This window comes from Chelonoidis abingdonii, chromosome 8 (assembly GCF_003597395.2).
Source record: "Chelonoidis abingdonii isolate Lonesome George chromosome 8, CheloAbing_2.0, whole genome shotgun sequence".
In the NCBI taxonomy this organism is placed as follows: domain Eukaryota; kingdom Metazoa; phylum Chordata; order Testudines; family Testudinidae; genus Chelonoidis; species Chelonoidis abingdonii.
This window is the reverse complement of record NC_133776.1, coordinates 83,103,184-83,119,320: the sequence shown is the minus strand read 5'-3', so window position 1 is coordinate 83,119,320 and position 16,137 is coordinate 83,103,184. Positions and strand designations below refer to the sequence as shown.

The 16,137-nt window shown below is 39.1% G+C and overlaps 2 protein-coding genes across 5 annotated transcripts in view; one reads left to right on the top strand and one right to left on the bottom strand.

Moving 5' to 3' along the window:
- Nucleotides 1–7,052, top strand: part of ZC3H12B (zinc finger CCCH-type containing 12B) — a 37,715-nt gene extending 30,663 nt beyond the window's left edge. For 3 of the 4 annotated variants that reach the window (XM_032765911.2, XM_032765913.2, XM_032765912.2), the window contains exons 3-6: nt 112–251; nt 1,112–1,346; nt 1,431–1,537; nt 2,812–7,052. In XM_032765911.2, coding sequence (XP_032621802.1) covers nt 112–251; nt 1,112–1,346; nt 1,431–1,537; nt 2,812–4,235 — 1,906 coding nt within the window. In that variant the 3' untranslated portion in view covers nt 4,236–7,052. The remainder of the gene's footprint in view (nt 1–111; nt 252–1,111; nt 1,347–1,430; nt 1,538–2,811) is intronic. The other variant, XM_075068774.1, reaches the window with a different exon arrangement.
- A 4,984-nt stretch (nt 7,053–12,036) lies between these two features.
- Nucleotides 12,037–16,137, bottom strand: part of LAS1L (LAS1 like ribosome biogenesis factor) — a 55,221-nt gene continuing 51,120 nt past the window's right edge. The window contains exon 13 of the mRNA XM_032765907.2: nt 12,037–12,408. Coding sequence (XP_032621798.1) covers nt 12,318–12,408 — 91 coding nt within the window. The 3' untranslated portion in view covers nt 12,037–12,317. The remainder of the gene's footprint in view (nt 12,409–16,137) is intronic.

Here is a 16,137-nt window from a genome sequence, read left to right as displayed (position 1 = left end):
TATTATACAATGCCTATACCATGGCAGTAAGCATCATTAGCTAGTTCTTTGTTGTCATTTGCTAACTCTTTCTGAGCCTAGTTTAAATGAATGCTTTGCCATATTTTTAAGCCATGGGAATAAAGAAGAATTTTCCTGTCGGGGAATTCAGCTAGCTGTTGAGTGGTTTCTGGAGAAAGGACACAAAGATATCACTGTATTTGTACCTGCGTGGAGAAAAGAGCAGTCTCGACCTGATGCACCAATTACAGGTAGCATTTCAAAAAGATTTACTTTCATCCTGTGGTAAAATAATTGTATTATTAAAAGATTGTAGCAAAAAATTGTTTCTTGGTTTAAAAGGATTATCTTAAGCATGAACAAATAATTTGAGGCAATGTTAATTCAGTAAAATGGTATTTTGCCTTTCATCCCAAAAGATACTCCCAGCAGCTTCACAAACTTACACATATGTCACTACTGAAATAGTCAGCTTTTGGGTGGAGGATGGCAACCAGAAGGTTCAGCACTCAAATTGAAACTGAGGGAGATTTTTGCTAGTTAATGTCCATTATAAGTACCTGCTAGTAGGAATAATCTAGGTTTTTCTAATACTGATAAAATACGTTTCTGTACTGTGAAGAGAAATATTAATATTTCCTCCCAATGACAAGGATTTTAGGAATATAAGGATAGCTTTTTGGCCTGACTCCACCTGCTTTATAGTTGCCAATCAGCCCAGGATTCCTCTGACAGAGGTGGAATCCGTGGATGGTGATGTAGAGCAAGCTTAGATTTTAGACCACAGTATTCGCACGTTTATTGAGCCAGCAATAGCAGGTTGATTGTACAGTGCTGGTGGAATGAGAGTGGGTGAGAAGCCTAAATATTTGTAAAGTGCTTTGAAATCCTTAGAAGAAAAGTGCCATATAAGTCTAGATGCTTACATTTCCCCCCATGATCATAGCATCTGAGCATACTGAATGCAAAGTATTATTGTTAGTCAGGAACTACTGAACTCCCTTTCCAATATAAAGTTAAAAACTAACAACCAAAAAACAGTTTTTAGTGAGAACCTGGAGTGGCTTGTTTCTTAATGCAGTTATTTAAACCATCTAAATTTATCTTGCAGATCAAGAAATTTTACGTAAATTGGAGAAAGAAAAAATTCTTGTCTTCACCCCATCTCGGCGAGTTCAGGGAAGAAGGGTGGTCTGCTATGATGACCGGTTCATAGTAAAACTGGCTTTTGACTCAGATGGCATCATTGTGTCAAATGACAATTATCGGGATCTTCAGAATGAAAAGCCAGAGTGGAAGAAATTCATAGAGGAACGCCTGCTAATGTATTCTTTTGTGAATGACAAGTACGTTCTTTCTTGATATTGTGGAATTTACAGTTAAAGTTCACAGTGGAAAGTGAAATTGATATTTCATCCTTTTTCTTCCAGATTTATGCCTCCTGATGATCCTTTAGGACGCCATGGTCCAAGCCTTGAAAATTTCCTAAGAAAAAGGCCTGTTATTCCTGAACATAAAAAACAACCATGCCCTTATGGTAGGTACACAACAGTCAGATTGAGTTGTGTATACAAAGGGAGACTTAGTAAAAAGTTAATATCATGTAATTAGATTTCCCTTAAGTTTTTAAAACCCAAACCTGGCTTGTTTTGCACCTCTACCTCAATATAATGTGACCCGATATAACACTAAATCAGATATAATGCAGTAAAGCAGTGTGCCCGGGGGGGTGGGGCGGGGCTGTGCACTCCGCTGGATCAAAACAAGTTCAATATAAGGTAGTTTCACCTATAACGCGGTAAGATTTTTTGGCTCCCGAGGACAGCATCATATCGAGGTAGAGGTGTACTTGCTAGCATCCAGATTGAACACTAGCTTCTATCTCCACTTTTTTTTAAGAAACATATAGCAGAGCATTTGGGATAGGGAAATGGTTCAAAAGGTGAGAAGACACGTAAGTTTCTAACTGTGAAGCCCTGGGTCCAAATTCATAGTGGATATTTATCCACATTAAAAAGCCATCATACCATTTTGTATAATTTTACTCAAAGGAGAAGTCCTGTACTGTGTAAGTTCTGTGATAGTGATATTCCTTTGTCTTGTACAGCAATGAGCAGATTATCAGTGCTCAACAGTTATAATATGAGGGAGAGCACTACAGTTCACAGCTGAGCTGTGAGCAGGAGACATGTAAAGTAGTGGGCGGTGCTGGAGAGAGGAAGCAGAGTGGGGGTGGGAAGAGGTGGAGTGAGGGTGGGGTACACTTGGGGCAGGGCGGGGGTGGGAAGAGGTGGAGCGAGGGTGGGGTATTGGGGGAAGAGGCCTCAGGAGAGCAGGGATGGAGTACCTACCCAGAAAAATGGAAGTCGGTGCCTGTGCTCGTCTCAGTTTTTTATTTCATAAGCATCTACTTTCCCTCTACAACCCAAAAAGTATTACAAATAATATGGTATTGAACACTGAATCTTTTTGTTTAACTCATTAGAGAGAGACAAGGTGGGTGACGCACTGTCCTTTATTGGACTAACTTCTGTTGATGAAAGAAAAGAGCTTTTGAGATGCACGGAGCTCTTCTTCAGGTCTGGGAAGGTACTCCCAGCCTCACAGCAAAATGCAAATGGAACAGATTGTTTAGCATAAATAGCGCATATTGTAAGAGACCATTCCAGGTAGAGTGGCCCATTAAGACCTCTACAGGCATTGGACAAACAGAGAGGGTTAGTGGGTTATAGATTGTTTAGCTTACTGTAATATAGCTTTCTGTGGGATTGATTGTTTTTGACGTGTTTAATTTGGAGACTTCTTTTGCAGGCAAAAAATGCACCTATGGACACAAATGTAAATATTACCACCCAGAACGCGCAAACCAGCCTCAGAGGTCAGTAGCAGATGAGCTTCGAATAAGTGCCAAATTGTCTGCTGTGAAAACTATGAGTGAGGGAGCTTTGGCCAAATGTGGCATAGGATCATCCATTTCCAAAGGAGAAATCAATTCCGAAGTGAAACGTATTGCCCCAAAACGCCAGTCAGACCCAAGCATTAGATCAGTTGCTGTGGAACCTGAGGAAAGACTGTCAGTAGCTCGGAAGTCAGAAGCCAACTCTGTCCCTTCTCTTGTTTCTGCATTAAGTGTACCAATAATCCCTCCTTCAAAAAGCCATGCTGTTGGTGCATTAAATACTCGTTCTGCAAGCAGCCCTGTACCAGGTTCATCGCAATTTACTCATCAAAAATCCTCACTAGAACACATGGCCAGTGTGCAGTATCCTCCCATACTGGTCACCAATAGCCATGGCACTTCTGTTAGCTATACAGACCAGTATCCCAAATACGAATCTTTAGGGGACCATGGTTACTATTCCATGCTCAGTGATTTCTCCAATTTGAGTATAAGCAGTATGCGTAACACAGATTATTATGGGGCTGATGCAGACCAAGGGATGTACTCTAGAAATTCAAGCCCCTGTCCTGACACTCGCTTAAGCCATACAAGTAATGATTCTTATTCCTCTTATAATGATTTGTATCTGGGTGTAGCAGATGCCAGAGCAGAAGACAATGTGAAGGTCCACAGACTTTCATCTCAAAATCGTCTTCAGCCTTTTTCCCATGGTTACCATGAAGCCTTAACTAGAGTTCAGAGTTATGGAACTGAAGAGCCTAAACAACTCCCTCGCAAACAGTCTGTTTCCCATTTAGCACTGCATGTCCAGCATCCAGTTGTTGGAGCACGATCCAGTTGTCCAGGAGACTACCCAGTGCCTCAGAATGTTCATCCATCAGCCACTGCACAGCCAAGCCGTGCCTTGGTCATGACAAGAATGGACAGTATTTCTGACTCACGGCTTTATGAAAGTAACCCTATGCGGCAGAGAAGGCCACCCCTCTGTCGAGAGCAGCATGCTAGTTGGGATCCATTACCATGTACTGCTGATACTTACGCTTACCACTCCTATCCACTGAGCAACAATCTCATGCAACCATGTTATGAACCCGTAATGGTAAGAAGCATGCCTGAAAAGATGGAGCAACTGTGGAGGAATCCGTGGATTGGGGTATGTGGAGAGCCACAGGAACCACATATTATTCCAGAACATCAGTATCAGACATACAAGAATCTCTGCAATATTTTCCCTGCTGGTATTGTCCTCTCAGTAATGGAGAAAAATCCCCATATGACAGACGCACAACAGCTGGCAGCTATAATTGTTGCCAAATTGAGAACAGGGCGTTAAAAAGTTAGAGCTTCTTTTTGAACTCTTAAAGACAAATAGTATTGAGTGTATAGTGGGCAGGATCTGGAGGAAAAGTTAAAAATAAGGGAAGTGGGCAAATCTATTGTAAATATTTTCTAATTCTATGGTATAAAATTCTGTACCCTATAGCAATCATTAAATATATGTGTGAGACACTATATAAAAGAAGATTGTATTGTAAATATAATGAATATTTTAGGATTTCAAAAATAGGGCATTTTAAAGGTATTTTACAGGAAGTGCATACATTTTTGCATGAATATATTATTTAACTGAGAACTACAAGGTTACACTTTTAGAGTCTAAAGCTGTTCATTCAAGACTATTGTTAGCAATTATATTGCATGTATCAATGTATATTTCAATTTGATTATAAATATGTAATTGGCTTTTCAAAATATGCTCTATACATTCCAGGATCATAAGACTTTGGCTTTGACACTGCATTCCTCTGGGTCAAATATTTTTTTTAATGGGATAACTTGCCAACAATTAAAATAATCCTCCGTTTGTAAAACAAACCTGATCTATTCCCTTTTTCACTTTTAAATGTCAACATAATTGGTATCTCTTAGCTTTTAAATCTATCCACCCAGGGCTTGATCCTGTAAGGTTTGCTGAGCACTTTGGCCCCAGTTCACCACTGGCTCCAATCCAGAAAAGCATTTAGGCAAAAGTGCTCAGCATCTTGCAGGATTGAGTCCCAATTCAATGTTAAAAGTAGGATAAACTGTAGCCTTCCTCTTCAGAAGTACCGATGAGTACAAAATGTACAACAGTACATTTTAAAGGTCAATTGTAGACTGTCACTTTACTTATGCACTGTTCATTACTCACCCTCAAGTGGAGGGGAAGGTAGTGGATGTTAATGTGTGAATATCCAGTTTAGTAGAAACTGCAACCCTTCTTTTGTGGCTAGGGATAGTATTTGAAGGGTTAGACTTACACTCCAACAGATGAATAGATGATGTATAAAAGGGGAGAGGGGCTGGTTCTGAAAAGGTATGCTACATCTTTGGCTTGCTGCAACCTGGCCTACTTTGCACTTCAGGTTGACCCAAAGGTGTGTATTTTCCTCCTGAAGGATTTTAAAGCTTTTATTTTGACAGGCAAGAAAAAAAATTGTGTGTGGCATTGTTTGCGCAATTAGTATTTTGCTCAGGGGTGGGAACCTTTGTAGCTAAATGCCTCCATAAGAGGCGTTTATTGGTTTTTTTAAGCTGCACTGAATGGACGCCCTTTTTGAATCTATGTATATTTCAACATTTTGAACCATTACTAACTCGATATGTCTCGAGCTAGGACTTGTTGACTTCTACTGTAGTTTTTTTCATGAAAGTTGAGAAGGCCTGGTTTATGGCCTTTTGTTTCTTCATGAGAAGGTGTGACACTGCCTAAATGTTTCTTACTGTGAAACACACAGAACGTGAGGCTGCAGTCAGGGTTGTTTCTGGTGTTTTGATAATGGCTTGCATGCTGCTTTCTGGTTCTGTTTGTCTGAGGACCAAAGACTACTACATCACTACTTCCACTTGCTACTGTAAAACCTGCATTGATTCTAAGTGTATCTTGTGGGCTATTTATCATGTGCAAAATGTGAAAGAGTTATAGATGCAATTAAAGTAACTGTATTAGTATGTTGGCTGTTCACATCATTTCACACATGATAAATATTCTAGTGTCCACACAGGTACTGCTCAGACTACTTACATATTTTGTCATGGCCATATCATTATGTGTTCAAATTGCATTAAACTTGAAGATTGTTTTCTTCATGCCTGGAGTATTAAAAATAATTGTTTCAGTTAACTGCAGATCATTGCTGTTAATAAAAATGAACTAATCTTCAAAAAGTTAGAAGAATATTTTTATTCTTGACCAACTTTCAAAGCATATCTTAACTAGCATTTTATATTTTTTAATTTCCAATTACTTCATATTCTCTTCTCTTTTATGGTAAAAGCAGCTGAGAGTAATGCCTCAAATAACCAGAAATGACCTTTTGTTTGTTGATACAAATTGTATCTCTCTTTTTCTTGATTGTATAAAAAAACTGTACAAAAACCATCTCTAGATTAACTTTTCAGTATTGCATTTTCACCATGTTTGTGACACTGTGTGTCACAGGGAAGTAGCCCATGGGTAATTATGAATCTTTTTATTTAAAATGGGCACTTGTAGTTTATAGACAAACAAGGACAACTTTTCAAATCCACTTTATTACAATGTGCACAGATATTGTGTGTACGCTGAAAAGCATTATATTACATAAGTTATCTTTAGTCTATTTATTAAACAAATACATTCTTGCAATGGAATTTTATGTAAAAAATGTCATTGTTAATCATCTGCATGTGTTTATAAATAGAACTGTAACAATATACCTGCTGTAGACCCTGCTTAATAGGTTAATTATATCTGTATGATTTTAGTTTTTAAATGAGGTTTTGTGTACTCACACTTTCCATCTTGCATAGAATTAAATGTGTATGTAGAAAAATGTTGTCCTTCTCCCCACCTATACAGACTCTTGCAAGACAGTTTGATAGAGATGTCTCTCAGCATACTTTGTGTGTAATACTGAGCAGAGGTTACTGCATAAAGTTTGGGATGGTTTATGGAGATAACGTATCTTGTAGGAATTGTCTAGTCATTTTAACTCTTTCACTGACTTTAACCTGATAGTAAATTCAGTCTTCTTCAGGGCCTTGTATTTATTAGGAAGGAGTGAGAGTAGAATCCTAGTATAAATCCAGCAAACCATTTCTCTAAGGCACTTCTTTGAAGGCATTTTTTCTAAGATGAGCCAAGAATGTTTACATTGTATAGAAAAAAATGATGAAGTCTTGTAGAAATGGTCTGCAGAATTTTTGCTTGTAAGTTAGTCCTCTTAAAAGTAATAATTTATAAACATGGTTCAGTCTCTTGATCAGCTAATTTAACTTAGAGCATTCAGCGATCCACATACGTTTTAAGATATCTTCAAATGCCAATTCAAAACACTGACGTTCGTTAACCTTCAGCACTTAAGCTTAGCGTTCTTCAAACACAGAAGAGCTGATCTCAAGAAACACACAGTCATTAGTGTCTTATTGTAAATATGAGTTTGTATAAATGCTCTTTTTGAGAGCACAGTATTTAAATACACTTTTAAATTTGTGTAATAGAACAATTCCAGATTATATATTTAAAAAAAAAAACAACAAAAAACACCTTCAAAGATTAACGTAGTCCTAGATAAAGAACAGCAAAAAATAAAATTGGGTGACATCCTGACCTATTCAAGTGAGTAGGGCCAGATTTTCATCCCAGGGCCCCCTAGCTTGCTGGTCTTTGTGTTCCTCAGCTATCTTACTTTTATGTAGTTTGTCACTGAAGATTACATTAACTTCAGTTTATTAGGCAACTGAGTAATGATTTGGAATAAACTAAATGTATTTCTGGAATGTTACCTGAAGCTACTTAATGTTTTTGTAAATATCACATGGTATTTAGTATTGTATTAGCTTGTGTATATAGATTATTTGACTACTATTAGTCCTGTTAGCGTACTATTGAGCTACAGTAGTTTGCTTTATCCATTTGTAGAATTAAACGTTACTGTTTAATTGTTGTAAAATTTTATAAAATCTCTTTGGGTTTTTTGGTTGACCCAAATATAATGTAAGTCTCAATGACAAAAAGAGTGAAAATGGACATTAAACCAGTACATGGTCTTCGTAAATCACTGTACTAAGTGTGCAATGCTCTACCTGATGCTGCATGTAATGCATTCACTAGCATGGCCGTATTTTTAGCTTTTTGTAAAGTTTTGATTAATTTACTGTTTTTAAAATGCAAAGAATGTGTATGGTTGATAAGAACAAACTGTAAAGCAGACTGACTAAAGAACTTATCACCAAAGTACTTTATTTATTTATTTTTTATTTTTTTAAAGCCAGTTTACCTCTGAAAATGTGAATTTTTGCCGTATGGAGTGATGTTTAATGACTAAAAAAATCAGAGTGATCAAGGTGTGAATGAAGAAGCTTTCCCATATTATCCACTTTTAAGAATTTTACCATAACAAAACATTTGGAAGATGGCATGTATATGGGGTCAGTTTCCTTATCCCCACCTAAAAAAACTCCATTAGGGCCATACTGTGAGCCCAGTCTTATTCCACAGCAGCATGTGAGAACAGCACTGTTCAAAAGAAGCACAGTAATTTCAGAGACATGCTGTTCTGAGGAATTCTTAAATATTAACCTGTTTTGAATTATCAATTGATTACCTGAATGAGGAGTGGTGCAGTAAGTTCATAGTGTTGTTCAGACTATTAGATGTTTCACCATTTTATGCTTCAACAGTAAATGCTGAATTGACAGCTTTTTTTTTTTAAATGACAGAGCATTTCTCTTGCATAGGGCTTCTTGTTGCTGAAAGAATGCTGTGTGTATGTGTATTATATGTAAAAATCCCACCACAATATTTCAAGCTAAAGAATGTAAGTCCACTGTCACGTAGAAATCACAGTATGCTTTCCCTGTTACACTTATTTGGTTAGCCTCTGAGGAAGAAGCATAATCTGTCACTTTGGCCTGTTTTATTTAGAACATGCATGTAATGGTGGTTAGTGATGTAGTGTCTGAATGTATTTGAAGGTTTGTCAGTGGTATTATGAGGCAAACATAGAAGACTTTTTAGGTTGATTGTAAAATATTACTTGTTCTCTCCCCCCAGTAATGTGTAATGGGTTTGCACAACTATTAAATATGATCAGAACACTTAATGTTATGAATTAGATATGGATTTACTTATTCAATAAACTTACGAAAGTCCCTGCACTACCTGTTTCTAGTTCATTACTTCAGGTAACTTGGAGTATGAAAAGCATTCTGACGTGTCCAAATTTGTTTAGGATTATGAGATTAAACCTGAGCCTTTTTACATACTGACATTTGCCAAGATCCTGCAAGCACAGAAGTACATGAGTAACAAGTCCTCCCATTTAGCTAAAAGGACTTTCATGTGTGTAAAAGTTACTCAAATGCTTAAGTGCACCACAGATCAGGGCCAAAGTGAGTGGTTTTGCATTTCAAGGTAAAACACATTATCTAGGAAGCTGAAAAGTGTTGATTGTTAAAGAGAAACTGATCTCAGAGGCTGATGGATGGTAAATAAAGGAGGGAACATTTTAAAAAAACAAGCGCTTTCTATGCATGATTTGGGTTCTTATAGTGTAATTACCTTTTTTAAAGAAATTTCAGTTTTATCTTTAAGAGAAATCAGCTCTCTCTATCCAAATATACAAGTGACTCAAATAGTTTTATCTAGCTTTTTAAATAATCTTGTCCCTTCAGATGAAATGTAAGCTATAGAAACACATCTTTCTAAGGTTTTTTTAAGATGCCTATCCTTTTTAATTAAAAAAATAAACCGTACTTACTGATAACATGAACCAGAGTTCTTGTGGGTAGAGGCTTACCTGAGGCAAAAACATTTTTTAAAAAAAGAAAACAGTCAAGAAATGGAAATGCACACATTACCTAAGAAGCCTTTAAATCTAGACGAACAGGAGTGAGGAGTTGGAAAAGAAATCTATGCTAAATTTGGGGAAAAAATGTTTTATACAACGCTGATTCTGCACAGAAACAGATTTGCAGACCTACTTATTTTCTATGGACATTTCACTAGTACATCATCAGTACCTTACATCTACCATTTTAAAAATTCTTAGGGCTTTCTTTAATTGCTTTTCCAGGTCAATCTGTAAATGGAAACCTAAATTAACATGCCCCAATAATATAGGTCATTTGAAATCAGTTTTAATGCCTCCCTAAGATGTGCTTCCATAAAATGGTCTCATGCCACATCAATCTGTTTAGAATGGTATAATGCACCTCAGGGCATGTTAATAAATGTCGGTACCACAATAACCCAGTCCGTACACAAAATATTCTTCCCAGTACAGTATGTCACGCTGATCTGTATTCAAAGCCAAAAAGTTATCTTATCAGCTTTACTAATTAGCTCCATTAGTTAATATACTAATATTAGTTGCTGGATTTAAATTCTGACATTGGGAGCGAGGAACAATTCATTCAGATGTACTGTCCCTGTCTCCCCAACCTCTTTTTGAAGGGGAGCCTCAGGCCTTTAATCCCTCTTATGCAGAAGCTATCAGAAAGTGGGTTGGTCAAAGACAAAAGGGAGTAACAGTTCAATGGCATGCTTCCTCCCCCAAGAATCCAGAATTCACACTGCATGCCTAGACCCAATATTTATCCCTGTGACAATTTATCAGGTACCTCCCCATACCTACTCATGGCTGTCTAACTTCCTTTTGGTCATGGTCTTTCAGATAGCTTTCAATGCACAGGAATGATCCTGTCTCAGGAAATCTTATGTGGGACAGGAAAACATATCTACCATGTTCCCTTCACCCAGTCCAGTTTTACTTCTAATAAAGAAAGCAACCAGGTTTGCTTGCAAGATTTAAATTCACAATACTTGATGCACATGTTTCTAATAAAATAAGAGAACATCTAGAAGATAAAGGAATCAGAAGTTAGATGTATTTGCCAAGATCACACTTCCTGCCTTTCTAAACTGCTACATTTACTTTGATAACCTCCCCCCCCAAAAAATAATCTATCAGATATGATAATTGGTGGCTTACTCCCTTGTTATCTGTCTTCCAAGCTGGCTGGTTTGTATACGTTCAAAAATTTTCAGTACTCTCTTAATTGCTTTCTATATTACTGGACTTACTTAAGACACATAATTTTAATGGTATTTAGGTTTTAGGCCTTGCAATGCTGAATGGATCAATGCCTAAATACCTTTAAAAATATGGGCCTTCTCATTTCTAAGAGCCTTTGTTACCTTTAATCCCAGGCTGGCCAGGAATTTCAGAAGCAATTATTTTGAGTGCTCAACTAATGATGCCATAATGGGACCTGCTTTCCAGAAAGTCTGAGCACTTACCCTTTGAAAGGCAGGTCTGTCCCGCTGGATAATCACAGTCAATCACTTTTTTAAAAATTAGTATATCTGTCCCTTACTTTTTCCCTACAACCCACTCCTGACTCCGCTTTTGCATGTGGCTTCATTCCCTGTCTTTTCATTTGCAGGAGTTTGTTTAAAACAATCCCTCTTTCAAAAAGCCTATCAGCTGTTGCCTTGTATTCTTTTCCAGAAAAATTTCTAGTCTGTTGCACCTTGACTACGGTGTGCTCTAATTTCCCACCATTCTACCACACTGATGGATTTTAATATTTCCCTTTACATACTAGGACCTCAATCCTGGAATTGGATCTGTGAATCCTTGCAGCATCAGGGCCTTTATTACTTAATTTGCTAAATGTTCCGATGTGTAAGGAGCAGAAACCTTAATTAAAGTCAGGTCATTGATCAAAGACCTCAACCTAGCCTGGAGATAGCTGGTCCTCTGTTCCTGAATCTTATTCCAAGACATTTAATGGTGAAGCCAAAGGACAGTTCTGGGATTTTAATGCAAACTGACTTTCCTTTTAAACACGGTAGTGTGTAAGTCTACCATATACGCAACATCTGATCGAACAGGGACAACTGGGTTATCCTTTTACATCCAACCACTTTTACAAATTAAGACGCTATCTTTCCTAACAAGAGAAATTCAGCCATGTACATGACTAAATCATGAAAAGAACCAGACCATGTGCTTCACTGAAAGAGCTCAGTAGTGATCTATTGGAAATCAAGTATCTTTTTCAAGAACAACTGAACACAAAAGGGAAGCCAAGATCCAGGAAGAGGGTTCACTTTTAACTGGGGAATATTTTATTAAATACAAAAAGTTTAAGAAACAGTGAAGGATTCCAATGTATGTTAACCCTAAAACTATATTTCACACAGCTCAGTTAAAAAGAGGTAGAAATTAACTTTTGTTGTTAAATAGACAAATGACCTCAAGCACAAATCAAGTTACAAAATAGTCATATACACTTATATTTCCCCCAGGAATTTTTTGCATGATGGACTATTTTAATATCACCATGATATCTCTTTGTGCCACTTATCTTGTCTAAAACTGGCTGCTTAGAAGAGCTGAAGGCCACTTTTTATTCTATGGAGGTCATTCTGGGTCCACAATAATCCTTCCATCACAGCTCCATTCAATTCAGGATTGCTGCAGAAAGAAAGAAAAAGAGCAGTTTAAAAGCCCCAGTGATTTGTGTAAGAGCTAAAGTGAAAAAAAATCATTTTGAAAAGCATTTTTAACGTTGCCAATGAGAGCAAGCAAAAAAGAGGGTTGTGGTGTGTGCCCTTTGGCACCACACTCTTGGCTCATTTTCAACTCGAACTGCAGTGGCTGGAATGTCCCCAGCCAATATTCAGGATCAACTATGAAGCTGCTTTTCCCCTCTACAGGTTAATATAACAGCTGCTAATGTGAAAGATGCAAATAGGTGCAGAATTACTGGTGCAATAATATTTCAGCTGAGCTGCTCTTTGGAATCAGGAACACTGATATATCAAGCAACATGCTAATTCAGCAAGCAGTCAACTTGAGACCTGCCTATGCCAGGCGATACCTGGTATACACAATACAAGTAGGCACAAGTCTCTCAGCCTTGCTGTATCAGCCATTTTCTATTTCTGAGGTCCTTGTTGAGGTTGTGACCACCCTGCTCTCGGCAAGAAGGGCCACAGAGCATGAATAACATCAGGAACTCCCTCGTTAGCAGGGTGCTAAACCACTATAATGGGAAGGGTGGTTTTGAAATAAAGGTGCAGCCCTGGGAGTCGGGAGATATAGATGCCACTCCTGGCTCAGCCAATAACTCCTTTTGCTTAGATCAGTGGTAGGCAACCTATACACACGTGCCACAGCTGATTTTTCAGTGGCACTCACACTGCCTGGGTCCTGGCCACTGGTCCGGGGGGGGGGGGGGGGGGGGGGGGCCTCTGCATTTTAATTTAATTTTAAATGAAGCTTCTTAAACATTTTAAAAACCTTATTTACTTTACATACAACAATAGTTTAGTTATATATTATAGACTTTTAGAAAGAGACCTTCTAAAAATGTTAAAATGTATTACTGGCACACGAAACCTTAAATTAGAGTGAATAAATGAAGCCTCGGCACATCACTTCTGAAAGGTTGCTGACCCCTGGCTTAGATCACAGGAGAGTCTCTTGTGCCTAGCCCAGTGCAGTCTTTATCCATATCCATGGGGCTCCTATCACCATACAAATCACTTCTAGAAACCAGAGTACACTTAGTGTTTTGTTTAAGGTATGTATAGTTTGGTCCACAGTGTTCCAGGCCATTTCCAAACATAGAAGGTGGCTCGCTCCCTCACAGTTGGTAAAAGTCACCCTTTCCATTGCACAAATTACCCTCCACGGGGACGTTTTAACTGTTTCCGAATCCCAGGGAGAACGATTGGGGAACACAGGTAAAACATGCTATCCTCATCAACACTGCAATGCACATGTGTGATTGAAACTAGTCAAGACACTACCAGGTTGTTAGAAGACCTTCAAACAGTAAATTTTACAGCTCTTATTCATTTTCCTGGAGTTGAGAAGATGCGAACCACAGTTACATTCAACAGTTAAGTGTCTAAGGGATGCACCTGAAAACTGCACTCTGGAGCTGTGAGAGCAGATGGAAATCCCTGCTGTCAATGTCAAGTTTTTCTGTTTTTCTTCTCTTCATGCGCAAGGACAGATCAAATTTCAGCTACAACCCAGCATCCTCCACAGTAAGTGTATGTCCTCTACTGACACTATTTGATGTAACCCCTGGGTTTAGATACAGACTGCAGTGTCTCTTACCAGCTGACTCATCATTCAAGGGCACTGAAATCCAGTGATTAATCAAGACTATTAAAAATGAATCCTATTTCTGAAATGTCAAAACTATCTTTTGACATGATCTTCAAGGTTGAGCCCTGCTAGCAGCTATGCCCAGCCACCCCCAGACAGATCCCTTCTGGCTATCTTGTTGCCAGCACAGCTATTTCTCCCTGCTCTCAGGCAAGTGTGGAGAAAGCAGTGATAAGAGTAACAGAGAGGTGGGAGAACCAAACGCTCTGCCTGCCTATGTACAAAGAGCACGAAATGGGAAGGGATTCAAAACTCAGAAGCACCATTCCTACAACACCAGTAGCCAGAAGCATCCACGGAGTTATGTTTTGTTTTTTTGTTTTTTTTATGGACTAGAAAAGAAAGGGGCAGACAACCCCACATTCTTTCACCTAAGAAAACAAAAACACCAGCACCTTTGGGCCCCTGGAAGAGAGCCTGAGCAAGGGGAGAGCCAGTCATCATTTTGCTGGGAGACTGTGGATGAGAGAAACCATCTTGAACAGAGCCTGTGTCTTGCTAGATTATGTTTTAAAACCTTTAAAAGTGAATTTTGTTTGTTTTTTTACTTATAACTCTTTCTAGCTGCATTTCTTCTACTTGAATTCAATGAATCCTATGTATGCTTTGTTAATAGACTCATTTCAGATTGACCATAAACTCAGTGCTGCGTTTCAAGGGAAGGGTCTAGTTACCCCCAGTGAAGTTAATAAGCTGTGAAGTGCTTTGGTGTCTTTAAAGGAACTAACAAACCATATGATTTCTCTGGACTGTCCACAGGTTGAGGAAAATCCAGGACTGGGCGTGTGTTGGGGTCACCCTGCATGTAGTAACTCAGGCTGGTGGACGCCAAAGTGGGACTGTAGACAGGTACTGGGGTCAGAGCTGCGGAACCAGGCTGCCTGGCACACACAAACTCGGGGTGACCCGCACACTGGTAGGCTGGTTGTGAGTGGCCCAGGTTGGGAGCTACAACAGCAAAGCATTGTGAGACACCTGCGGTTACAGGGAAGATGGTGTGACAGACCCAAACCAGTGGGGTACAGGAGTCTGGTCCTATTGGTATCCAGGAGGTGGGCGGGCCTTCCAAAGGACTTCTCCCCAGCCTAAGGGGAGGATCCACAGGGCTGTGACACCAACTAATTCCGTGGGACAATGAAAAAACAGGACTGGGAGTGAGGTCACAGGGCTAAACGAAGGGAATCTGATGGGGACACCGAGCAGAGAACCCCGGAGAATGCCCACTGCTCCTCGAAGGCATCAAGGGAGCCAGCGGACACCACCCAAAGGAACTCTGCCCTGATCCGTGAATGGACGGAGAAGCAGAAATAGGCCCCAGAGTCGCAGGAAATCCCATCGGCCAACCTCCTCTCCCTGGTTTTGTAGATGGCTAGTTTGGCCAGGGCCAAGAGGAGGTTGACAAGGAGATCCCGCGACTTGGTGGGAAGGCAGGTAAAACTCTTCCTTTAGGGCCTACAGTAATTCTGAATTTATCCCCTCCCCTCTTGCAGCTTTGATCTGGGACACACCATCTGGTAATCTGCCCTGCGCTGCCTGAGATTGTGGAGTTAGTGGCCAGTAGCAAATCTATATTTGTAAGTAAAAAAAAAAATAAGGTGGCTACAAATAAGAATATAGAGCAATGATTCATCATACACTTTTTACAAAGACAGATGGGTGCACAAGGAGGACTCCCACAAAAGACTTCAGACTCAGCGTTAATTTCAACAGAAAACAATTCCCAACACACCCATCTGCATGGCTACTTGTGCACTGGTTAGTCTATCTTAAGAGAGGAGAGGCCTGAACAGGACATTCAGTTCCCTAAGAGAACAGAGAGTTTAGCTTTACAGATACTTGCAGAGGGAGATTTTCCTATTAAAATCCCCGTTACAGAAAATGAAGTTAAAAAATAAAATACCTGTGGGTAGGGAGGGCAAAGATATGCTACCCATATTAGGCTTACATCCTGAACATGGCACTGCAGCCTCTGAGTCACAATAACAGGCAAAAGTATTTTAGGGTGCCACTCATGCTTGTCTA